The sequence below is a fragment of the Halyomorpha halys genome, unplaced genomic scaffold (genome assembly GCF_000696795.3).
Source record: "Halyomorpha halys isolate HHAL.00 unplaced genomic scaffold, Hhal_1.1 Scaffold594.1, whole genome shotgun sequence".
NCBI lineage: Eukaryota > Metazoa > Arthropoda > Insecta > Hemiptera > Pentatomidae > Halyomorpha > Halyomorpha halys.
The window spans coordinates 483,037-509,206 of NW_027114174.1; the positions used below are offsets into that span (position 1 = coordinate 483,037).

A 26,170-nucleotide genomic window follows, 5' to 3' on the forward strand; every position below is an offset into this window, starting at 1 on the left:
AACCCTACATACATTGGTAACATTGAAAATATGTATCAGTATCCAGGCCTTTTGAGAGACTATATTTAACACCCTCCAGTACTCTGGTAACTTGGAAAATTCGGTCAAAATGATTGGGAGTTTATATTGGAATATAAAATTATAACCTTTTTTTTTTTATTTAATATCAGATCAGCCTGGTGGGCCTTACATGGTTGATATAAGCATTACAAAAACATATTATTGTGCAGGGAATTTTTAGTTCCTGCAGAAAAGCTCATGTTAGAACTTGTTGAAATTGTTACTTTAAGGTGGCTAACATAAGTGAACTATGAACTGGGAATTACATCCTTTTGAATTCCCTGGAGAGGGAATGAAAAGTAAATTAAAATCAGATATTCTGAATAAATATAAGGAATATTTAATTAAACTTGTTCCCGTAAATTAAATTCAACTTGCTCCTATCATTTTATGTTTAGTGTAAGCAATAGCCGAAACGTTGTAAAATGGTAATTAAAAGTTCACATTTTACAGACAAAAAGTCTGTGAACTACGTAGGTTATCAGTCAAACTTCAAGAGTGACATAAAAGTGGTCATTTTTTAATTTTAACGTGAAAATAGGGATGGAACAGATCTTCAAACCAACTATAGAGTCGGTATTATACACATTCATTCCGTTATATTATATACATATACGATATATTACGTACATAACATTATAAGTGACAATGGACGAATGGTCATTAACTTTGCTGCCTCAAAAAAAGTGATCATTGAAAGCTCACTCTCCCCTGAGAAGAGTAACCACAAAAGAACATAATTATCTAATATTAGAGGAAGGTCTAATTTTATAAGCTGTAGATTCTATTCTTGGACTAATCAGGATACCGACCATTGTCTCGTAATGACCGAGATTAGTGCCACATGATCCAATTTTTAGAAAAATCAGGGGAAATAATACAGTAAGGATTCCTACATCCAAACTGAAAGAACGAAAACAAAGTACAGAGCTTCTAATCAGAAGCTAGATTATTAGATGAGGGATACCACCTAGCTTTGTTCAGGAACAATTGGGCTATTCTTTTGACATTACTTAAAGCAGACCGTTCGTCTGGAAGAGCAATTAGCGATACCTTGAGTTTGTGCAGATTTTGCAATAGCCATAGATGAAAAATGAAATCTTCAGCAAAACTTCAATTATTTGATTGGTCCTAGTACCCATTTAAGGGGTGTGCTACTCTACATCAGGTCTCATAATGCATGTTCATAGGTTTTGTAGCTGAATATGAGATAAATTAACAGGATGAGTTTTGATGAGGGAAAGAGTAAATAACTGTTAACTAAATGAAACTTGTAATAGGAAAAAATCTGGTCAGATTGACACACATGGAATACAGCAAAATAAAAAACAGTAAAGGAAGGTTATCCAACATGGAGGCGTAGTCACAGTAGCATGGAAGTTGCTCCAACACACCCTCCCAAGCTCAAGACTCCAATTAATGTGCGACTCTTGCCAAAGTTCCAGTAGGAAGGATCTTCGTGAATACATCAGCAAGCTGACGACTCTGGGCACATGTTGCAGCTCAAACTCATTGTTCATCCACTTCTCATGTACAAAGTGAAAACGCACTTCAATATGTTTTGTGCGGCGATGAAATTCTGGATTCTGTATCATCCGTATGGTACTTTGGTAGTCAACCAACAACTGTGGAATGCCATGTAGAGTAGTCAACAGTCGCTGAAGCCATACCATCTCCTTGGTACCCCTCACACGCTGCAATATACTCTGCTTCTGTAGTGCTTAAAGCAGTAACTGGCTGTTTACGACTCAACCAACTTATAGCACCAGTTCCATACGTCATCAAAACTCCAGTTCTTGGTCGTCGAGACAAGTTGTCATTTGCAAATTCTGAGTCCGAATAACAGTCCAACTTTAGTTCAGTATCTGATTTATAAAACAGTCTATACTCCCTGGTGGCATTCAGATACTTGAAGTTTCTCTTGACAGCTTGCCAATCAGATTTCTTTGGACAGTCTAGAACCTCCGAAACTTTGCTTACTGCATACGACAATTCTGGACGAGTAGTCATGGCCAAGTAGAGCAGGCTGCCAACAGTCTTCTCCAAAGGTGAATCCTCAACTTCTTCAGCACGCTTCTCAGAGGGTGTAGAAACTGGGTTTGAATCAATCATATTGAATCTTGAAAGGATATTCTTTGTGTATGCTTCCTGACGCCAGGAAAGATGCCACCCTTCTTTCTCTTAATCTGCATCCCCAGGAAGCTATCCAAAGACCCAGTGGTGATCCGGAATTCCTTTGTCAAGTCTGAGAGGAATTGGTCAATTACCTTTCGATCTCCAACTGCATGAAGCAATCGCTGTTGCTTTTTTTTTGTTATGCCGTTTGCATTTCTGACAGTTTGACAGCCATCTTATATCATTGTCTCTGTTAAAGTTTTTAATTATTTATTTATTTCTTCAGTTATGTAAATTATTCCTCAGTGAGGATTGTATATTAGTTAACTTTTCTTAGTGGTTTATATATAGTTTTTTTATATGGATAATTAATGTCAGTTTTTGTTAACTTCCTACAATCTAGTAAGTAAATATATGTACAAAATGAAGATTATTTAAAATTAAAGGTCTGAAAAAAGGTGAAACAAAAGTATATGTAAGTAAAATAACAGGATTAAATAAATTAAATACAAAGTTATATAAGCCAAAAAGAGTTAAGCAATATGAATATGAATAAGAAAACCTAGTAAATAAGTATACATACAAAAAGAAAATTATTTAAATTTAATGTTTACTAGTATTAAGTAAACTTAGTATTCAAAGTCGGTTGAAAATTTCTAAAAATAATTGGTTAATCCTGCATATTCCACACTTAGTTTTATTTTATCGGAGATTGTTGATCAGTAAAATCTCCCCATTTAAAAAAAATAATACAGGATCAAAAGAAAAATATGTTTATATTACTAGGTTTCGATGATCATACTTCATTCCATTATAGATGAACAAGATTTGGAAGCTAGAATGGCTGTTGAATTCTTTTTGCTTTATAAAATGTAAGTTATCTGCCTCTTTGGTACAAAACTATTTCTAACTAAAATGTTTTTTCCCCTCATTACTTCTTGTTTTGAACGTACCGTACATCAACGTCAGTAAACAAGTGTGAGGTTTCAATGGCTTCTCGTTGAATTTGTGCTTTGGAGTATTTACTCTTTTTTATTAATTGGTTTAATAAGTTATTCTCAGTAGCACCTTCTGAGATTTTATAAGTTCATAAAATGTCAGATAAATCTTTTTCACAGTTACAACTAAATTCTTGGATAATCCGGCAGCTGAAGAACATTGGTATTTTGGAACCTACACCAATTCAGCAAAACTGTATCCCTCAAATTTTGAGTGGAAAGGATGTGATTGGTGTTGCAAAAACGGGTAGTGGAAAGACCTTAGCATTTGGTCTCCCTATTTTACAACATTTGGCTGAGGATCCATATGGTATATTTGCTGTGATTATTACACCAACTAGAGAGCTAGCTCATCAGATTGGTGATACATTCTCTGTAATTGGTAAATGTATGAACTTGAGGGTTTCTATTATTGTAGGAGGTGTAGAAATGATTTTACAAGGACAAGAACTTTTAAGGAAGCCTCATATAGTGGTAGCGACTCCAGGTAGACTATTTGATCATCTCACCAGCTGTAATACATTCAACTTTGGTAAAATCAAGTATTTAGTTCTTGATGAAGCCGACAAGCTTTTAGGAGGCCCATTTGATAAGGAAATTCATGGTATTATTAAAAGCTTGCCTTCCAATCGGCAAATGTTATTATTTAGTGCTACTATGACTGATACTTTAGACCAAGTTAAAGCAGTTGCCAGGAAAGAAGTTTTTCTTTGGCAGGAAGTAGCAAGCATTGCTACAGTTGAGCAATTGGAACAGTTCTATGTTTTTTGTCCATTCTATGTAAAAGATGGATACTTGGTTGAAACCTTACGAAGATTCATTGCTAAACATGAAAATACATCTATAATACTTTTTGTTGACACCTGTAAGAATTGTCATTTGCTTTCTGTCACATTGAATATTCTTGGTTTTAAGAATGTCCCTCTTCATAAAATGATGGCACAGAAAGAAAGGCTGAATTCATTATCCAAGTTTAAATCCCATATTGTTCCTCTTTTGGTAGCTACAGATGTAGCTAGTCGAGGTCTAGATATACCGTCTGTTGAATTGGTACTGAATTATAATGTACCACTTATTCCTAAAGATTATATTCATCGAGTAGGGCGTACTGCTCGTGCTGGAAGAAAAGGTTATGCAATAACCTTAGTTGTTCCTGAAGAAATAAAATTGTTGCAGTCTATAGAAGAAACAATAAATACTAAACTTAAGGAATTTACAGTTAACAGTAAAGAAGTGGCTAAAATATTTGCTCAGGTCTCGATTACCAAAAGGGAATGTGAAATTGAATTTGAAGAATCCGAATTTCATGAACGAAAAACTATAAATAAGAGAAAAGATTTAATTCTGAATGGGAAAGATGTATCAAGCTTAGAAAAACGAATATTAAATAAAATAAAAGAAAAACGGCTCATACAAATGAAGAAAAAGAAATTGAAACAAATAAACAAAATGGCAAAAGTCACGAACAGTTAATTTATTTATGTGTATTTTTTATCTAAATAAAATGTGTCTTCCATGTATATTTATATATTTTTTGCCATATTAAATGAGGAAGTTTAACTAAAAAGTGGTAACTTTTGACCACTTGTCATTTTTAAGTCTGTAAAAATTATTTTGTAAATTTTAAGGCAGGTTTTAAGCCTTAACTGATCTAAAACTTGTATTCTTATGCTTAATATGTAAGTAATTTTGAGTTTATTTTTTATAATAAAACTTTATTATAAACAGTATGTATATTTTCAGTTCTTGAGCATAAATGAATAACCTTTTATTGATGCTTATAAGATTTTAATCCATGTAATAACATTTTGTCTGGAAAGAAAATTGACATTTTTGTTTTTGTTTGTAATCACTGGTTAGTAAGGAAGTTACTTCTAGTTTATTATCTCAACTGTTATTCTTAACATTGAAGACGGAGATATCCTGATGAGCTATTCTATATCCATGTTTGATTCGAATATTTTGTTTACCATATTTCATTTTTATTCTTTAGATCTGCCTGAAAATGTATTTTTGGCAGTGGTTATCTGTACTATGACTCTTCTAACCATTGTACAAAGATTCTGTTACTATATTCAAACAATAGTGTCTTTATCTCTGATTCTGAAAATATGCCTAATGTTGATTGGTTAAAAAAATATTAAGGTTTGCAGATCTCCAATGTGAGAAATTCTTAATCCGACATTAATAAATTAGGTAGTATATTCCCATTCTTATATATTTTTTAAATATAACAAATAATGATTTATTTTTTTATCCGACTCAAAGTTTTAGTTGATTTTCGACCTGTTCTCCTCACTAATCTGTTAATCATGTTGGCATTAATATTTATTCTATTTTTGTCTTGTCATTGCTTATTGTAATATCAGAGGTATTAATAATATTTCTCAAATTAATTTATTACAAATAGTTTGTATAAGTTTTGGTGGCTCCCTCAATTTCTCTTCATAGTAATATACTACTAGTAATTATTATATTGGGGCCAAGAAAATATTTTTATAAATTCACCTCATTGGTTTTAGAAGTAAACCAAATAATAATAGTTCAAACTCTTAGCTATCTCTCATGCCCTACTTTCATGAATTCAATCAGTTCTACAATAATTGTAAAATTTAATACATTTTAGGAGTACTCTATCGAAAGTCAATATATCCACTTGAAAATTATGGTGGAACCATTCAATTTCAAAAGTTAAATTTTTATTGAAATTGCTGCTTTGTAACACTTAAAGTTTGAAATGAAATCATATAATAATGTGGACAAGTTATGCATGATTGAAAAAATTTATTGTTAAATAATTCACATAATTTTTGATACTGGCCACACTTCGGGTACAGTGAATTAGATCTATTAGTATTAAGTGTTAAGATGTATTTTACACCTAAGATAAATAACAAATCAAAGTTTAATAGAAGTTAAAATACAATTTTGGTGGCGTGACAAACATAAAAACTAGTATTTTGCATTAAAATACTTTTGTAACATAATACTTAGGAATATTTTACAGAAGATCTTCTAGATACAGAAGAGAGTAAACTATTTCAAAATATTCAGGCATATTTTATTTTTGAAATAGTAAGGTGTTTATAGTTCACTGTAGATTAATACAAGAAGGTGGTCAGCAAAAATACACAAATAAACAAAAAACTTATTTGTGCCAACGTTTTGACCCGAATTTCAGGGCTGAACAAAGAGATAACAACTATTTACTCCGAGAATCATAAAAATAAAGGAAAAACAATAAACAAACAACCTTGGAAGTATATTATGTTTCTCAGAGTTATGGTTATTTCTATTTATTTTTCTAGCCCTTAAGTTCAGGTCGAAATCTTGTCACAAATAAACCAGTTTTTGGTTTATTTGTTGACAAAGACTCCAACCATCTGCTTTTATTTTTGAGATACTTTTCTTCTGATAACTTGACTTTAGTTTGTAATTGAAATAATTTTCTTTTACAATATTATAAGTATTTTAATTCAAAGTCTGCCTATCTCTTTGTCAAACAGCATCAAATATTTATTTTGCAACAATTGTAATTTTTCTTAAATTTACATGAATATGTTGGACCAAAAAATTATATAATAGGTGTTATGCAAATATATTATCACTTTCTGATTATAGTACTGAGCTTAGAATATTTCTTTAACCAGGAAATAATTTTTGCATGGGTACGTAGGCCTTATTTGTATGTTTATTGAGGATAAACATATAGTTCAGATGATTCCTCAAGTACATAGAGATGTATAAATCAAGTTAAAGAATTACCATAGATTGCAGGCCTTTTATTTCTGTGGCTGGTATACAATTTTTTGTTTATTGGTCCTTGTACTTTTACACCCAGGAAGCTATTGTTGTATGAAATAAAATTTTGATTCACTTTATTCCAGGTATATTATGAATGAGAACTTGTTACAAATATTAATCGTAGTATTTTAATATGTATTTAATTAACTCTTATTCAAGAGATTTATTAATCCTTAGAGACATGATCTATTCACTTTCAAGGCTAAACAATAACAGACAAAAAAAATTGAAAGTGGTTTAGATCTCTAAAAAAACTTAATGCTTTGTGCATGTGCATTAGTTTGGTAACAAAGAATATCACCTTGTTACGCGCTGTGTTCCACTTAAGGTACATCTATACTTGTCTCTCGTTTGGAACAGACTGAAGGTAAGATATTAATAGATTATCACAATTTAATAACAATAAATTTAGAAAATTAATAGAGAATACAAAAAAATGATTTAAACCCATATTTTTAATTAAGAATTATTCCAATTTAATCCAAACGAAACTAGACACTCTTTTTTCAGAAGTCTTCCTTTATTCATCACATGGTAAACTCAATCCTCCAGCATTGACCCTTTCATACAAAGAACTTGAGACATTTCCTATTGAAAGTGTTGATATTCAATATTATTTCTGCCTACTTAAAGTTAATAGTGCTTTCTAGTGAGTAGAACTCACACCTTTTTAACAATTATATCTTAAAGATATTGTCTAAAGCCTCATTTACCATTTCTTGAACTTTCTTTTTATATATGGCAACAGCTGATGACTGTCTACAACTTTGACTACACCTGTGGCATTATCATATAAATTTATAATTTGAGAAGGTACAGGGTTATACTTTTTTAGAGATAAAAAATATCATGCCAAATAATGGGCATTATGCTCTTAAAGTTTGTCAATTCAATGATATAGTACACAATTGGTATGCCTAAACAAGCTTTTGTAGTTTTTTATATATGTATAAATAGTTGACCGTAAAAATTGATATAAAAGAAGATGGTCAGGGTTGCGGTCAAAAGTGAAATAAAAATAGTTTACAACTATTTATTTTCCAACGTTTCGCCCCACATTGCAGGGCTGACCAAATGAATAAGTTGATATAATTAATATAAGTTTGTTCAACTTATTCATTTGGACAGCCCTAATGAAGCCCTGCAAAGTGGGGCGAAACGTTGGAAAATAAATAGTTGTAAACTATTTTTATTTCACTTTTGACCGCAACCCTGACCATCTTCTTATATATTTTGTAGTTATTCTTTTCTGCAGGTATATACGTTTGTTTGGAACATAACATTTTATAGCACCAATTAGAACTTTCATACAATAATTCAAATGTGTAATCTATAATGAAAATCTCTTTAGATAATCCTGTAACTTAGAAATATAGTATCCTTTCCATCCAACTCCAATGAGCATATATCCAACATAGAAATGTGGCATATCAAGATTTTCAGGGATAAGAAAAACAAACTTAATCTTATGTGCAAAAAATAAGAGGTAATTAATAACATAAATGTAGAAATACCAATAATATTTATTTATCACAAACTTAAGTATTAAGACATGAGGCTGTATTGAGCATTTTAATCAGGCTTTTCCTTTAAATGCTTCTCTAATTCCAGTTTTATTAATTTGTCTAAATCATCTAAAGGTCTATAAATAGAATGAACAACTTGTGCACCAGCAAACATAGCAAGCATAGCAGCACTTGAAAATGTTAAATACTTGCCCCAACCAACACCAGCTGGCATCTTACAAACTTTCTATAATTAGTTTATTAAGAAACAGGAGCTTTTTCTTCATGAACTAATTGCTCTAGTTTGTCTTGAATTTGTCTCTTCTTATAAGTTCGGTAGAAATTTACCTGACCCCTGAAATCCCAATTTATCATGGAATATTCAAGAGCAGCACCCAAACAAAAAAATATAGGTAAAAATCTGAATATGCCAAATATTCTTTTCCCAGGCCAATAATCCAAAAATTTCTTTAGAGACTCATTTCTTCTCATTTTACTTCACAACTTCGCTTGAGGTTACACCAAAGAGATCCTTAGGAAGAAATAAGAAAATAGATTTTCACACCCAAAGATCGTAGGAAAGCTTGTATTTTTATGAGCTCACAGCTCGTATCATTTCTGGAACTCAAATACTAAGAGGGAGAGTCTTTGTTTTTTTTTATAGAATGTAACGCATTTACATACTCTAGTTAGAGAATGACGGGCGGATAATCCTCGTAGTTTGAGATTTAAACACATTTTTATGTTATATTTTACCAGAGTAAAGAATACCTTAGTCTGTCAAGCTTTATTGATGCACGGTGTAACGGAAAGGTTTAAAGACCATAAAGTTTCTAAAAAAAGAGCTTGAGACTGTTTATGTTGTTAAATGACATCATGAAATTTAGAATGGAATAAGTTTCTCTACATTGCAAAATAAGTTCAAACGCCAGGAATATCGAGTCAAATCATAAGGAGAAATATATTGCTCCTAGCATAAGGCATCCTTTTCTACCACCACTTGTCAAGTGGAACATGAGGCGACCACGAGTGAGAAATAATGAGATTTTTTAGTAATGATGCGGAACGACTTGAATTTCATTGGTCTTGTTTTATACTAGCACATTATATTGAATAATTATAACAAAGACAGCGCTGGAGTACTCAATAACCAGCTTATAGATTTAGTCAGAGTTAGATGTTATTATCAATATTAGTTATCTCTGAATGAGCAATTAAAAAATTAAACTCTATACTAAGTTTTGTATATAGTGTATAAATAACAAAACTATTTTTTTTGTAATGTATGTAAATAGGTTACCCTTTAGCTATTATAACAGTGCTCTACCTTTTACTCGGTTGTTTTTATCTAGTCTCAATTGCGTGCATCAATGTACTTAGTGTATGTTCAAGTAATATCTATTAGTTTGTTTTTTCAATATATGTGGTGATCTAATTCCCTTTTTCCCTACTTCCGTGGGATTTCCTCCCACTACTTTAACGCCCTGTTGATAAGACTGATAATTTAACATATGTTTCTTTTATACTTAACTTAGTTGGTTACAATTTATGTCAGATTTATTCTGTTAATAAAAACCTATCTTTGGGTAAAACTTTCGTTTATCATTTAGAACAATATATAATAAAAAGGTTATTCTTAATCAACCTAGTGTTTACTTATTACAATCACTTTTAAGTCACAACAAGAGTCAAGCCATGTTCTTTGTCAATCAGTGTTAAAATAAGTAAGAAGAAAAGGTTGAAGAAATCAAACGGCAACTAGAGGAATCTATTGAACCACAGACTTAAAATAAGAAAGTAGAAGAAAAACATTGTAAGAAGATAGGCCGGGTGGCGGTCAATAAAAGTATCAAAATAGTAAAATAAAATTATTTATTGTTAACCAAAGTTTAACTGTGCAGAGCTTCGTCAGGGCTAACTGAAAAAACAAGATACAAACATTATAAAATTGACAGAACGTTAAAATAAAAAACATTTTAAAACAGTTGTTATGTTTATAAAGTATATAAAAAAGAAATAATAATAATATGAGGAAGTATACATATAGATGGACTAGAAACTAGTTACTAATAAGTTTTAAATACAGATCTAGACTAATAAATTGTAGAAGAATACTCGTTAAAAATAGTTATAAATATGGTAAAGAGGTAGGTGTAAAAAGTAGAAGAGATATATTAAGAAAATATCCAACAAAGATAGGGGGAAGTACCTGTCAGATTGAAATGGAGGTGACGAGTGAAGAACGGAGAGTTTTTTTGGGGTACTACATGGGGTACCAATGGGTACTGGAAGGGTGGTTTGAGTAGGTATAATAAATAATTTATTTTCTAAAGTTATAAAAATCCAAACAATATATTATAGAGTCGTAATTTAAGAAAAAGAAATATGAGGGGCAGACTCATAATTCAATGGTATTTTGAATTACAGAAGTGTATGAACAGAGGAGCGGGGACAGTGGAAAGGTGACCTGGCTCTTATATAGGACGAGGTAGCGAAGCTATTTTCCCAGCAGCCGAATCTATATTCTATGGACCCCACAATCGATTTCTGGAGGTTATTCTAAGTTTACTAAGATATACAAGTTTGATTATAAACATTGAATTTCAAGGTTTGTGCGGGTTTTTTTTTATCACTGATTTCGATATTTAGTAAGTTATTAGTTTAAATATAATTTGAGAGATTACTTAGCAGTATTCTTTAGGACAAGCACCCTTTGAATGGTCATGTAATGCTCTTAATATTTCGTAAATGTATATAGAATTACTTTAAGGTTGGTACTAAACCTCTAAATGGGCCAAAGAACTAGTCAATTCACTGAAGAAGAACTTCAAGATTATCAGGTTTGTAATTTTTTTATGATTATTGTTACCTTATTTTCTTGGAGAGTGATTTGAAAATAATTAATCTTTTGGAAAAACTATTCTCATGGGCATAGTTATAGTTTTGTTTCATTTAATAAAGTGATAACCATTAAAATCTTTCTAAAACCAATAGATGTTTTAATTTTCATGTTACTATTTTACAATGATGTTTCTAACAATCTGTTTATATGTTATTTTATTTTAACTATAAATTTCTGTTGTAGGATTTAACTTATTTCACAAAGAAGGAGGTGCTGCAGTAAGTATGATACAAACTTTTTTTTAAAAATAATTATGGTGCATAAAGTTATCCATGTTTTTAGTGCCCACATGAAATTTAAGGCTCTGGCACCAGAAAAGGTTGGCCATAACAGAAATGCAAAACTTCCAATGAACAAAGTTTTGCAGTATCCAGAATTAAGGGTAAATCCTTTTGGCGACAGGATCTGCAAAGTTTTTAGTAGTAGCCAAGATGGGGATTGTACTTTTGAAGATTTTCTCGATATGATGTCTGTCTTTAGTGATTCTACCCCTAAATCTGTGAAAGCTGAACATGCCTTCAGGATTTTTGTTAAGTATATTAGTTGTATTACCTGTTAGAAAGATAATTTATATCTGACTAATGCATTTTACTCTATATACACCATCACAATTTTTATTTTCCTTAAGTCTTCTTTTCTAGTAAGTTTGTATTATTGATTTAAAACTATCTAGTAATAGCTGGTAACACACCAACACTTGAACTCCATATCCAAATTAGACAGCTATTCATGATATTCCAGTATGTTCTACTACAGCTCTCCCGATTTCATACCATAGTTCCTCTGATAGATCAGTTATTTCATTTTTATTACTAATGCCGTCTAGTGTTTAAATTAATGTTTTCTATTTTACTTATTTCCCATCTGCTGACAAGGACCTTTGGGGGATGCAATGTACCTGATGTAATTATATATTTTAAATTACAATCCTTGTTCCTCTCCGCCTTAGGAATGTGAACTCACGGAAGCAGGTTACAAGTTTTGCTTATTATAATTGTGTGTCTCTAGTCATCCTTGCATGAAATGATGAACATTCTGGTTTATATTGAGTTGGGGCTAGATTTAACATAATTTATAAGCATAATGTGTTATGAAATTAAAACATTTGAATAGATTGAGGTAAAACTTCGTTTTACCTCGTTTTTTTCTCTTCCTACTCTGCGGGAAATCAGGGGTTGAAAACAGCCGATAAATGGAATTCCGAAGATTCCTGAGTCTTAAAAGGGTTTATGTAAGGTAGGTTACTTGTTATAGCGAGTTATTTTTATACCCGAGTTAATAACCTGTTATCCTACTGGTGTTACTAATGTGTATAGTTAATTTCTTGTTTATCGAGCAAAATCTAATATTTCATGTTATTAAAAATGAAACTCAAGTTGTGTTGAGTACTGTGGTATGAATAAATGCAGCTAAAGTCAATGATCTATGTGTTTCTCCCTAATTTGAAGTAAACATTTTATGGGAAAACCGAATGAATATTGTTATAAATCATAGAATACATATTATTTGTATATGATTACTAGTTATTTTATATATCCGTATTCAAAGAATTAAATAAATGAATGAACCTTGTTTCTCTGTATTAATCTTTTTTTTTTACAACCATTAGAAGACTAATTGAACATAATTTCAAAAAACGAAAATAATGCATAATAATGAGAAACAAATAAAAAAAGTTTTTGAACTACTCAATTGTAATGTTGTTAAAAACATTATTCATTTGATTACATCATTGATTGCCTTTTAAAGTAATTTTTTGGAGTTTCTTCCAAATGTGGTCAATGAGGAAGAATATGGAATTGCTAAATATATATGGATGGTAGAGAATAAAAACCTCATAATTCAACCATTTTGTGAAAACCATGGAACTCCATACTGAATAGAGACTTGAATATGCATAGATATATATTAATGAATATGGCTGCACTATAAAGTAATATCTTTAGGAATCAAATCCGTTACTAAATTTTTGTCATGTTCCATGTCACTAAAAATGACCTTTCTGATGGATTCATTGATGACAACAATTCTTTTAATGACCTGTTCTTGTATGCTACCAAACATTTTGAACATAATTATAAATTGAGACCCAACCCACTGGAAAGTGCCAGAAAACAATTTGAAGCATAGTATAGTATCATTGGTTGACATAAGGAGCACTACTACCTCTTGTTTGTTCGGGTACATTGCAATTTCATTTATAGTCGGCCGTCTTCATCCACTGCTTTCTCATTAAGTAGGAGTGAATCCAAAGTTTTATCTAGATTGATAGCAGCAGAATAAGTAGATTGTTCAACAACCTGTTTTGGTGTATTTAAGTAATTAGTATGCATTATCTATCATATCACTGATTTATTAACAACTATGATATGTTATAATCTGTATGTATGATTATTTTTTTCTAGGTTTATTTCTATTTTTGCTTTTTTTTTATGCACCTACCATGAAGAAGTTGATTACTCATCACGTAATTAACTAGACATCCTTTTCTTCATGGGTTTATGATTGGTATTGTTTTAAAATTGATTACTCATCTTAATTTTATTTTGTATTTAGATTTTGATGGTGATGATATGCTTGGTGTTTCCGATCTGAAGGAAATTATAGACAGACTAACCAGTCCTCAGAAGTTGAATGACAATGAAATGACCCATCTCATTCAAAATATACTATCTGAGGCAGATTTAGATGATGATGGAGCCTTATCTTTTGCTGAGTTTGAACATGTTATTGACAAATCACCTGATTTTGCCAAGTAATATACACATTACACAATCATTAATGATTGGGTTTAATTTTTCTGCTAGATGCATGTGTTTGTAGTGTTATAATGCATGCTCTAATTAACAGACTTTCTTTATGAGGTTTAGATAATTGACCTTAGATTATTAATTAGAGAAAATGGTCTGAGGGTGAACATAATTTTTTTTTCCCCTGACCGCATTCCCCTTTCAAATAATTAATTAATTAACATACTATCTTGATTTTCCTTGGATTTTGTCTCTTTTGTTAAAAATATTTTTTTATATCAATGTGACTCATTACTAAAACTCAAACTTGCCTTTTTTACTTCCACTTACCTATATATGAAGAATTATTATGTAAATTGATTTGAAGAAATGCCAATGGGTGTTCTTAACTTTTTTATGTTGTTTTTTTTTTATTAGCAGTTTAAGGTTTAGTGCATCACTACAACTCCTCTAAATTGAGTAAAGTGTAGAAAATTGATATTTGGATTGATTTTATGTAAGTGTATTTTGTGTTTTTTTATATATTGTATTTTTCAAGTTGTCACCCTTATAGGAGTCTGAACTTTTTCTTGCCCTTCCCACACCATTTTTGTTTTTTGTCATCTTTAAGCATTAATTAAATCACTTTTTATGTGTTTTCCAAACAAAGATTAGGAAGAATAAGCCCTTAGTGGTGGAGCTCGGCTGCTCAAAACTTTTTTTTTAATTTGGAAAATAGACAATATTATTACATAACAAAGCTATAAGCAAGCATATAGTAATGGAAAACATGATCTATAGAAGTATTTATTTGGATAATATTTAATATCTACTCAAAGTTAGGTTGTTGAGTTAAGAAGTTTGATGAATTTATAATCTATTGGTAATTTTAATAACTAAAAAAATGTGTTGAGAACTCATTAGTTAATTAGTTTATTGGTTCTTATAACTACCAATAGATAATGAAAGCTTAATTTAAGTAGGAAACTTAAAAATTCACATAAAATTTTATTTTAGTTAATATCGTAGTTAAGAAATTTTGGAATTAAGGTTATGATATTTATCCTATGAAGGGCAGTACTACTATTTCAGTGGACCAAATTGAACTTGCTACTTTAAAATCCTTTTATCACCAAATATATAAGAAGATATTTTCCCACTCTTAACTTTATCTTGTATTAGTGACTATTATTTATCCCCATTCCTTAGTCATACTCTCTGCCCAACAAGCACTTTTTTTTAGCGAGTTCCTCTATTTTATGAATTCTATACTATTTACTTATTAATCTGTTTTATCTCTAAACATTGTCATATTTACCTTTCAGTGTTGATGTTTTACATGATGCTAAATTAATTTTTTTATTCTAATCTATAAACAAGTTTGCATTTTGAAATTTTGTTTTTCAAATATTTTACATAGAGTATACTAGTATACCTCTATGCAAAGAATTCTCGCATTAAATATATAAATTTCTTTTCCATAGTGTATTCGATGTAAAAATTATTAAGCAAACAGATTTATTCGTCTAAACCAGAGATGGGCATCGTTTTGGCTTGGAAGTCATTAACTAGTGAACATTGCATTTCAATTTAGGCTTATTTAAGTTATAATTTCATGTCATGAATAATTGCAAGAAAATTTAGTTTTCGAACCTTTTCAATGAGAAAAATGTGCCTTATCACACTTTTCAACAAATGTTTTGAGGAGTATCTAGCTTCTCATCACAGCCTGTAAGTTAATGTCTGTCAAAGAGCAAACATATGTTCCAGTAGATCTTCAAACAAGAAAAACTTTGTTTAAAATATTATGTTGACCCGAATATAAGCTCCACATCCTCAAGAAAAGATGTGAAGTGCCTTTAGGATTTAGATATCTTATACTTTAAGCCTCCTACTGCAGCATTACTAAGGCTTTCCCGTTGGAAAATTAATGAAAAGAAACTTTCTTCAATCCTGTGAATTATTTCCTGAAAGCTTAACCATATCTACATTTCTTCCAATGAAAGCCTTTCTGGTTTTAACAATGATTTAAACAAAACAGAATATTCTGGAATTTTTGGTACTAATATTTACAACCAAGAAAAGGAAACCAAACTATTTATTCTTAGAAAACAACAATCTTGTGAATAGCAGGGAAATTTATCAACAGATATTATTTGATGGAATAATAAATTAAATTTTTTTTTCAATAACTTTTTAAGGATTTATTTATAAAATTTCTCTATGTTGCAATAATTTAAATATTGATCATTTCATTCCAAAAATATATATTAAATAAGATTTCTTATTATTTGGATAAGATTTGCTAAATAAATCTTGATACAACTTTCCTGAGAACTTGATCATTAAAATTACCTGCTAAAAGAATAAATTAATATGATGTTAAAATTCTATGTTTCAGTTCTTTCAGAATTCAATTATAATTGAGATTACAGGAGTTACCGCATTATCTAATTTTGGCATTCATCTCACAAGCTGTACTATGAAAATGAGTTGATAAGTCCTTTGTCAACTTGAAAATTAACCTTGTTTTTATTAAATATAATTCTATAGTTTAAATAGGCAGAAAAAAAACACATACACACAAGCTTAAGAAAAATTAAGTTTATTATCTGAAATAAAATTTAAATCTTTGTTGAATACATAACCTTTAATGTACTAACAAATTTCAATAAAAAAAAATGTGGAATCAATTTTTTTTTTAATATCCTTCAAACCTTTTGTAATCTTCCTTCAAACCTTATTTACCTTTTATGGTCAAGAAAAGTAAGGTAAGGTGTATTTCATACATTATAAGGTTTCATTTTAGAAGTCAAAAGACATAATTAAATAAGAGTACACAATATTACAAGATATTCCAATGATTTTTTTTTTTTTTTTTTATGTCCTTAGATATCCACTGCAACAAAAATAAAACAGGAAATCATTTACCATAATTATTCATAATAGTTGAAAACTAATTCATTAAAACCAATTAATGCTAACTCCATGGATTAACATGTTCAGGAATTAAACAAAATATTTTAAAATCCAGAGTTGGAATTGAATATTAAAATAAGTATTTTAATATTCTCACCAACAAAATAAATTATGGTATCAAACTTTGTTTCAACTCAAAATTTTAACATGATCAGTTTATAATTTAGATCGATTTTATTGATGTTTTAAACTTGCTCTGAAAGAAATTTTTTTTAAATCATTGATGAATTCTTGTTCCCCATCAACCAGACTAAAACAGAAACAGAGAGGTATGTGCCAGTCTCGTTGGAAAGTGAAGAGTCATGGACCAGTAGTGCTACTGGAGGGACTTCAGGAGAGGATCGGTGAAACCCTTAACCTATGAAAGGAGATGCTGCAGGAGGGCTTGATGGAACAGTGGCATGGAGAATGGGTGATGAGCCAAAAGAGGGTAAATTGGAGGAAGTATTTCCCCACCATTCAAGGTAATGGGTTTCTATTTTATTTATGTTGGAAAGGGCTCAACCTGCCAGTCTCTGAACAGAATTACCTGCAATACAAATATTTTGTGAACAGGTTGTTAAGTCCCTATTTCAACATAGGGCAGAAGAAAAAAAGAAATGAGAGAGGAATGAGAAAAAGAAACAGATATCTGAATTTGCCAAAGTGATTTAAAAAACAAATTGTAAATTGATTGATTAACAGCAGTCATATGTTTCACATCCATGTGTAACATCACTCTGCTACAAACACCTATATTACCCACAAAGCAATATAAGATGGGATAAATAAGTTCCTCATCAGGCTGAGCTTGTTAACTCGCCAATTCTAAAACAATTAATTTTAGAAATATCTAGAGAACCAGACTAGTGAGCTGTTATACTAAATTTCCAAAGTATTATTTATTATATATATTAACATATAAATATTTATGTTAATTTTTTAAATAAATTTATTGATTAATGTTTATAGAAACTATAATTTCCACACTTCTCAACATACAGTCCTCAGTGATCTACACATTTGCTTCCTTTTACTGCCTTAACTTTTGGCAAGTTATGTTTTGGGAAATGCAAAGCTCTAGATCAATGTTCATGTCATACAACCAAACTAAATTTTGATATTGTAAAATTAAAATATATGTTTGATAAGGTTAGAAACGAGGAGGTTATACATAAACAATTGTACAGAAATGTTATGTGCTTTTAATAAAATGTGTATAAAGCCAGTTGTGGTGTTTTATAATGAACAGAACATGGAGGCAGCAGTGAAAACTGTTAAGTTTCTGTAATAAGTTAGAAGTTATTTTTTTTAGAATAATAATGGCTCATTGGACCTGCCCACCTTTGGCTGCTTTAAACTTAGAGGGTAACATGACTTTTAATTAGAGAAACTTCAAACAGAATTTTTTGTCATATACAACAGCATATTTTGATGAAGCTTCAGAAGAAAAAAAAAGTTGCCATGTTATTGTAAGCAGAAGGTAAAGTAGCTAATGATATTTAATTCCTTCCACCAGACAGAAGAGAAAAAATCACTTAGCATGATAATAGATAAATTAAATGAGTACTTTTTCATAACATACCGCCAACATTTATTTCTAACCAGAAAAGAGTGGGAAGAACCTTACAAGCGATAAATGGCTGAATTAAAAAATGTAAGTTCAACATGTGAATTGGGCACATTATTGGACAGTTTAGTAAGAGATGTATTTATAAGCGGGATCAGAAATATAACGATCCAAGAAAAATTATTAACATTAGGGGATATATATCAGAAAAGCTTTAGGACTGTGTAGAGTGCATGCTACTATTAATCAGCAGGTAATCAATATTAAAACTGAGCCAAAAGAGGTTATTGATGTGGTACTTAAAAGTGATCATTTAAGTAAGTCGCACACAGCTACTAATAAAAATAATAACAAAGCAGATAAATCTAAGTGCGATAATTTTGGATATAATCACTTGAGAGTTGTGTGTTTTGTGTGTGGAAAGTTGTGTTCAAAATGCAAGAAGAAAAATCACTTCACTGCAGTTTGTTGAAGTACGAAGAACTTAGATCTATTGGAAGAAGAACATAATCGAAGTGATGAAGAATAAATAATAAACAGCTTGTCACTGGAAATCCTTGACACTAGGAAGAAATTAGGTAGAGTGGTACACAGCTCAGTTAAATATTAAAGGATCTGAGGTTATGTTAAAGATTGACACTGGAGCCCAATGCAATGTTATGAGTGCAGTTCAATTCAAAAAACTTGATATTAGACGCTAAGAACTTACACTGACTACAGTTAAAATTACATCTTTTTCAAATAACATTATACCAGTATTATGAAAGATTGATCTTAATTGCTTGTATAAAAAAACATGGCATAGGTTGACATTGTATGCTGTTCATTACAATTGTGCGAATATTTTAGGCCTGGAAGCCAGTAAGAAACTGGGTTTGATTAAAAGAGTTGATACTATTATAGATTGGGAAATTATTCCTCCTCAGTATTCTGATTTGTTTGATGGTGGCATTGGGTGTGTACCACAAATTGTCGAGATTGAAATAAATCCAAATAATGCTCTGATGATATCTCCAGTTTGCAGAATTCTACATTCATTAATGCCTCAAGTGAAATCAGAATTAGATAGGATGGAAAAGTTAGAGATAATTGTAAAAGTTAACAAATCAACTGAATGGGTGAATCAAATGGTAGTGGTTTTGGAAAAAGATCAAAGGATAAGGTTATGTTTAAATCCAATGCCATCAAAAGAGCTCATTTTCCATTTCCAACTATTGAGGAACTCTCGAGCAATATCCAGAGAGCAAAGATTTATTGCAAACTTGATGCTCAATCAGGGTTTTGGATGCTTCGCCTTGATGAGTTTAGTTCAAAATCATGCACATTTGTAATGCCTTGGGGAAGATACTGTTTCAAACGACTTCCGTTTGGCATCTCTAGCACACCAGAAATTTTTATAAAGTAATTAGCAAAATATTCGGAAGAATAAAAAATGTGATTACTTTTCAAGATGATATCTTACTTTGGGGAAACAGAAAGGAGGAAATGTATAATGTATTACTCTAGGTTTTAGAACAACCTAAAAAGAATCAAATTCAATATGGACAAGTGTTTGTTCGTATGATCGTTGTTTGTGTGAATGATCCAAACAGTCACTTTTTTGGGTCATACATTCAGTTCAAATGGAATGAGTATAGATGAAAAGAAAGTGAAAGCTATTTAAGAATTGAAGAGATCTGCCAATAAGAAAACACTGCAAAGGATCTTAGGATTGTTCAATTATGTATCAAAATTTATTCCCAGTTATGCTATCCAGATGGCACCTCTCAGAGAACTAATAAAAGAAGATAATGAGTTCATGTGGACAGAACATATAGATTCAGCTTTTAATAAATTAAAATTACAATTATGCAAAGCTCCAGTTCTAGGCTATTATGATCCTACCAAACCATTAACATTAAGTGTAGATGCCAAGTTAATTCAAGATGGCCAAGCATTGGCTTATGCTTCCAAAGCTTTGACTGAGGTTCAAACTAGATATTCTCAATGTGAGAAAGAATTACTAAGCATATGTTTCGGAGTGGAAAAGTTCAGATACTATATTTTTGGCAAGAAAAATGTGTTAGTAGAAACAAACCACAAGCTGCTGCTGGGTTTGTTCAAAACACCGCTAAATAGGGTTCCAGTTAGACTACAGAGGATGCTTCTTAAACTTCAGCCTTACAGACTTCAGTTGATATATAAACCAGGACGATTACTACACCTGGCGGACACACTCTCAAGAGACGTTAGACCTTCATGTTATGATCAAATTACGTGATTTGATGAAGATATTGAAGTACAGGTAGCACTCTAGACTACACATTTGCCCATCACTCAGGAGGTGTGGAAAGAAATTTCAGATATGATGTAAACAAATTCAGACATACGAATAATAAAAAAATATGTCACCCAAGCTTGGCCACGATATTATTGAGACGTTGATGACTGTGCAATGTCTTTTTATCATTATAAGGAAGAACTCAATGTTATTCATGGCTTTCTGTTCCTGGGAGAGCGTGTGGTTATTCACAAATGTCGCTCTCGGAAAATTCTAATTAAATGCCATTTAAGCCATACAGGGATCAACAGAACGCTGAGCAGAGCGGAATCTACCGTGTATTAGATCAATATTGCTCGAGATATCAAGAAATTTGTTAAAAGCTGTTATGTCTGCCAAAAGTATCGTGATTCAAAAGTCAAACTAGAAATAACCTAGAGAGAAGTGCCACCCCTTCCTTGGATGGAGGTGAGTTGTGACCTATTCGAATGTAACTAAAAGTAATATTTGGTTATTGTGGATGCACTTTCTAATTTCCCTGAAGTAACACTGCTGGAAGATTTAACTAGCAATACTGTCATAACTAAGATGAAATCAATATCCGCAAGGCATAGGACATCGGTAACGGTTTATACAGACAGTGTATTATACTTCACATAAAGATTATTTTCAGAATTTGTGAAAACTGGGGGTTCACTCAAATAGTTTCAAGCCCAAACTATCCTAAATCCAATGGTTTGGCAGAAAGTGCTGGTACCGCATGGCAAAATTCATTCTCCAGCTTCGAATTTAAGGAACCTGAGGATAACCTTGCCCTGTACTACTGTCCAATCACTAGTTCCTAGACTCACTTTCAAGGCTGATAGGAAGCTACTGATTGAAGATCGAATTAAAACTAAAAAACTTTATGACCGACATGCAACCATAAGGTCTCCATATTTGGAAGGACAGAATATATAGTTCAGGAAAGGGTCATCATCGCCTTGGATAGCTGGAACAATAAGTAACAAAGGAAGAGGCCCGAGCTCGTACATCGGGGGATACATACATATAGGGACAACAAGGAGGTATTTATGTTCGAAATGAAGCTCATATTTCACCAATGTAAATTAGAGACATGGATTTCCCAAATAGTGTGGAACAAGATAGCAGCCACAGTCCTTCAACAAATCAAGAGAAGCCAGTACCTGCAATGTCGGATCCAACAGGCGAACTATTACAGAAAAAAGCAAGATCTGGGCGTATTATGAAACCGCCAAGAAGACTTGAAGAAACTTAAAAGTGAAAAAAAAAGTATCAGTGGAGTGTTTGAGTATCAGTTTCAGTTGTTCTGCCTAAATTGTATAGTAATGTTGTATTTTTTGGGAGTTAGTTTCATTTGATATTATTGTTTTAATATTAGTTTCACATTTTCTTTCAAAATTTAGAATAATCTAGAATTTTGAAATTAGTTTCATTTTCATTATTTAGTATGTGAGTGTTAAGTTTTATTTATTGTATCTTAATTTTATTTAAATGGGGGAGATTTAAAATTAAAATATCATATATATGTTTGATAAGGTTAGACACGAGGAGGTTATACATAAACAATTGTACCCCAATCTTAATAAAATGTTTATCAAACCAGTTTTGCTGTCAAAGTAGTACAACAAATGGAAGACACCAAGGCCTTTAGATATTTAAAAAATAAAAAAAATTGTATTTTTGCAAATGAAACCATTTAATAAGAGAAGATGGTCGAGGAGATGGAGGGGGTGCAGTAAGTAGAAAACACAAATAAACAACAAATTATTTATTTGTGCCAACGTTTCGACCTGATTTTCAGGTCTTCTTCAGGGCTATAAAACAAACAAGAGATAACAACGATTTTTTGTTTTATAGCCCGGATGAAGATCAGATAATAAGGATGAAACTTCGACACAAATGAATAATTTTTTGTTTATTTGTGTTTTCCTGCTGACCACACCCCCCAACCATCTTCTCCTCTTATTTATCTACGGTCAACTATCTTCACCTCATTATGAACTAATTTAATGAAGGAGGGCAGTAAATATGTATATATAAGCAGGGTGCCTAATATAAATTGGTTCAAATGTTTCTCATGGATAAATCGATGATCAAATAAAAAATGATAGAAGAAAAAGTTATGATTTAAATTGAATATCCTGGATATGACATATCCATATCTCTAAAAACAATCTTAATGACAAAATAAGTGTTCATAAATAAGGGAATATACTTACGGTAATTTCATTCTCATAAACACCCAACAAGCAATGAATGAAACAACGATACAAATAAATCCAACTGAAATTAATAATATCCTGTTGAGCTTGGGAGTAGTGGGATTATGAGTGTGGTCAAGAATGACAAAGCCAAGCCCACCTATAGTAAAAAGAAAGGAAGATGCAAGACCTTCCATTATATACTGGCCATTAACTCGATAGGGCATAAAGGCCACCTGCAACATACCATTCTTTCATTAGATTATAAATTAACAGAAGAAAGGAAATTTATTTCTATAAGAAGTTCTAAATTAATTCAAAGTAGGATAGTAAGTGAAAGTTGTGTGTCCACCATACCAAATATTTTACTTGACTGAATTTTCTTATCTAGTCATTTCATAATTTCAAATGATGGGATGATATACAGAAAATGAGAAATGTACATTTGTAAGGAAAATGCAATCTGTAATCTATTTTTTAAAACGTACAAAACTTATGATGGTAAGTTGTATAAAAAGTTTTCCGATTGTACTTTCTGAAAATGTACCTACGATTCTTAATTTGTCTCATTTCCCCTAGAAATTTACATTTCTTACTACTTAAAATTATTAAACAACTAGATGAGAAATTTTAATTAGTCTAAAAAAAAAAAATCTTAAAATCATCAAGAGGGGAAGGTAAAAAAAAACAGTCCATATATCCACTACTAGAAACTTTGCAGTTAAGGACATAATATGGTAGGTAGGCCTTCTAACACATACAAAATAAGAAAATGGATGATCATTCTTGTTGGTTATAATCTGATTCCATTAAGTGATGTAGTATATATGTAAATTTAGGCCCAGACCTCAACAGAAAAGGATCTGTAGAAGGTATGTTTATTTTGAATAAACACAGCCGAAGTTAAGCTGTGATCCAAAGCAATAATAATAGTGCAGACAATAGAACGTTGGTGTGAGTGAATACAGATCCACCTTCCATATTGGAGTGACACTTCAAAACTGTAACCACAACATCTATCATTTTAAAAATTAAGACATATATATATATATATATATATATATATATATATATATGTAGTTAGATATATAGATGACCATATGTAATTGATACAATCAATTAAGAAATAGTAAGACGGTTAGGGTGTCAGTCAGGAAAGGTATAAAAATAGCAGAAAAACTATTTATTATTAACTATTTCACTATAATTTTTAAGGCTGAACACTGGAAGATGAAAAGTGAATTTTTCATCTTTCAAGATTCAGCTCAGCAAAGGGGAAAGAAATGTTGATTACTAATAAATAGTTTTTTCGCTATTTTTGTACTTTACCGCCACCCGGACTATTTTCTTACTATCAAAAATCATATCCATGAATAAACAAAAAATTTTCAGATAATAAATATAAAGCTGATCATACAGGCCTGGAATGTCCATGTTCATCAGTTGTAGACCCTACACTTGGGGGTTCAATGATGACATCATAAATTATACCTACAAAAATAAATGATATGTGAATGTACATTACATAATTATATACACAAACACACCAATAGCGGACCCAGTGGAGGGCATACAATATCTGGCCACCAGATTTTAGTCACTTAGTGATTTTTCATACCCAATTTTGAGAGCCGTTGGGAACAACTCAGTTCAGTTTTGTCAACATACCAGTAAATATCAACTAAAAATTTAATCTGTTATGGTGAATTTATCATTTTAAATTAATTAGTTTTGTCAAATCATGAAAGTTAATATTATGAGTCAACCCAGTCAGTGTAACTTTTTTGGAATCAAGAAAGAATTTCAACAACTTGAAAAAGTAAGAGATTCTTTATTTCAATAAAAAGGGTTGATTTTAATTTTTTACATTCTAGTGAGTTGTGCAGTATATCTGTTGGCAACCTTGTTTTGATTTTAAGGTATGTATATTTTTGTATAACAGTCACCTTTGCAAATTGTATAACTTTGCTTATTTATTATTTATATCTTAGATTTCATTCCTGTTTATATAGTGTTTTTCACAGATTAAACTCTAATTTAGTAACCATCACTGCCTATTTTCATCCTCTTAAGTGTTTATTGTTATTTATATTAATTTTTTTATTTGTTTCTAATCTTGAATCGAAACAACTACTTTATTATAAAATATTTCCCATGTTTTACCTCTTTCATTTCCACTATATTGATAATATAATACTCATTACCTATTTCCAATCATTTATTTTAATATGTATTATCAGTCAATCACCATTTTCTCTTCCATTACTTGAATCATAAGTTAAGACCTTCTATTGATGACAACCAAGACTGGTAAAACGATAGTTTGAAGTGGTAAGTTATGGTATAATGGTTTTTAATGGCTTACTTTATGTAATTTTGGAGAATATAAATAATAATAGAGCCACAGTTTTGTTTCTGATTTTGCCTACTACCAAAGTAGGCTTTAAAGGTAAGGTAATCTTGTATAAAATAAATTATCTAGAATAAATTTTCATGATTTTTGTAAAATGTGTGGTTTTCATGCTATGGGACTTTCAAGTACTGAAAGAAATCAAAACTAGCTAAACATTCTTTTTAGCATTTCTGTTTCAGTGTATTCTAATACTCCATGAAATTACTAAAATGTATTAATATATGTTGTATATCATTAACAAAACCCTGAAGTAATTCGTATTTACAGATTACATCAAAATTAGAGGGTGTCAACAATGTTAATTTTTTTTTTTTACCCCTCATTTAAGGACCATCATAAAGCGCCCCTCCACTCAAAAAATTCCTGGGTCCGCCACCGGTACATACATATAAACTAAAACATCATTTAAACATACCTCCAGTAACAAGAAAATAAGACAATAAGACTAAGGAATAAGTAACCATAGCAGAGGGTTGTTGAAACCATGACGGTCGTTTTATACGTAGATTCGGTACTTCCAAAAGAAGGAATGGGAATGTGAAAAAATATTCCATAATTATGATTACCTCACTATCCCACCGGAGAGGAGATTAGGTATAAACACTCTACATGGTACACATGGAACAGCCAC

General features: G+C 31.0%; 6 protein-coding genes across 8 annotated transcripts; 2 read left to right on the forward strand and 4 right to left on the reverse strand.

The window, feature by feature from the left end:
- Nucleotides 1-1,674: 1,674 nt before the first annotated feature.
- Nucleotides 1,675-2,172, reverse strand: LOC136796767 (uncharacterized). The gene has a single exon (XM_067051420.1). It carries the CDS (start codon nucleotides 2,170-2,172, stop codon nucleotides 1,675-1,677), a length of 498 nt encoding a protein of 165 aa, XP_066907521.1.
- A 955-nt stretch (nucleotides 2,173-3,127) lies between these two features.
- Dbp45A (putative ATP-dependent RNA helicase Dbp45A) lies at nucleotides 3,128-4,691 on the forward strand. The gene has a single exon (XM_014426724.2). It carries the CDS (start codon nucleotides 3,270-3,272, stop codon nucleotides 4,644-4,646), a length of 1,377 nt encoding a protein of 458 aa, XP_014282210.1. The 5' UTR covers nucleotides 3,128-3,269; the 3' UTR covers nucleotides 4,647-4,691.
- Nucleotides 4,692-8,482: 3,791 nt separating this feature from the next.
- On the reverse strand, nucleotides 8,483-8,717 carry sloth2 (sloth 2). The gene has a single exon (XM_014426727.2). The coding sequence runs from the start codon at nucleotides 8,715-8,717 to the stop codon at nucleotides 8,550-8,552; it is 168 nt and encodes a 55-aa protein (XP_014282213.1). The 3' UTR covers nucleotides 8,483-8,549.
- sloth1 (sloth 1) lies at nucleotides 8,483-9,024 on the reverse strand. Its single transcript, XM_067051418.1, has one exon. The coding sequence runs from the start codon at nucleotides 8,972-8,974 to the stop codon at nucleotides 8,744-8,746; it is 231 nt and encodes a 76-aa protein (XP_066907519.1). The 5' UTR covers nucleotides 8,975-9,024; the 3' UTR covers nucleotides 8,483-8,743.
- Nucleotides 9,025-10,954: 1,930 nt separating this feature from the next.
- LOC106684581 (calcium and integrin-binding protein 1) lies at nucleotides 10,955-16,807 on the forward strand. 3 transcript variants are annotated; one of them, XM_067051416.1, is made up of 7 exons: nucleotides 10,955-11,090; nucleotides 11,184-11,322; nucleotides 11,568-11,602; nucleotides 11,667-11,913; nucleotides 13,940-14,139; nucleotides 14,552-14,630; nucleotides 16,515-16,807. In XM_067051416.1, the coding sequence occupies exons 2-6, from the start codon at nucleotides 11,272-11,274 to the stop codon at nucleotides 14,586-14,588; spliced, it is 570 nt and encodes a 189-aa protein (XP_066907517.1). In that variant the 5' UTR covers nucleotides 10,955-11,090; nucleotides 11,184-11,271; the 3' UTR covers nucleotides 14,589-14,630; nucleotides 16,515-16,807. The 3 variants fall into 3 exon arrangements, with proteins under 3 accessions (XP_066907517.1, XP_066907516.1, XP_066907518.1); XM_067051415.1 differs by having other exon boundaries at nucleotides 11,044-11,322; XM_067051417.1 differs by lacking the exon at nucleotides 14,552-14,630 and having other exon boundaries at nucleotides 11,046-11,322.
- Nucleotides 16,703-26,168, reverse strand: LOC106684582 (oligosaccharyltransferase complex subunit OSTC). Its single transcript, XM_014426744.3, has 4 exons — nucleotides 25,955-26,168; nucleotides 24,544-24,617; nucleotides 23,145-23,362; nucleotides 16,703-17,012 (listed from the first exon to the last, which is right to left on the reverse strand). Exons 1-4 carry the CDS (start codon nucleotides 26,091-26,093, stop codon nucleotides 16,994-16,996), a joined length of 450 nt encoding a protein of 149 aa, XP_014282230.1. The 5' UTR covers nucleotides 26,094-26,168; the 3' UTR covers nucleotides 16,703-16,993.
- Nucleotides 26,169-26,170: the final 2 nt, after the last annotated feature.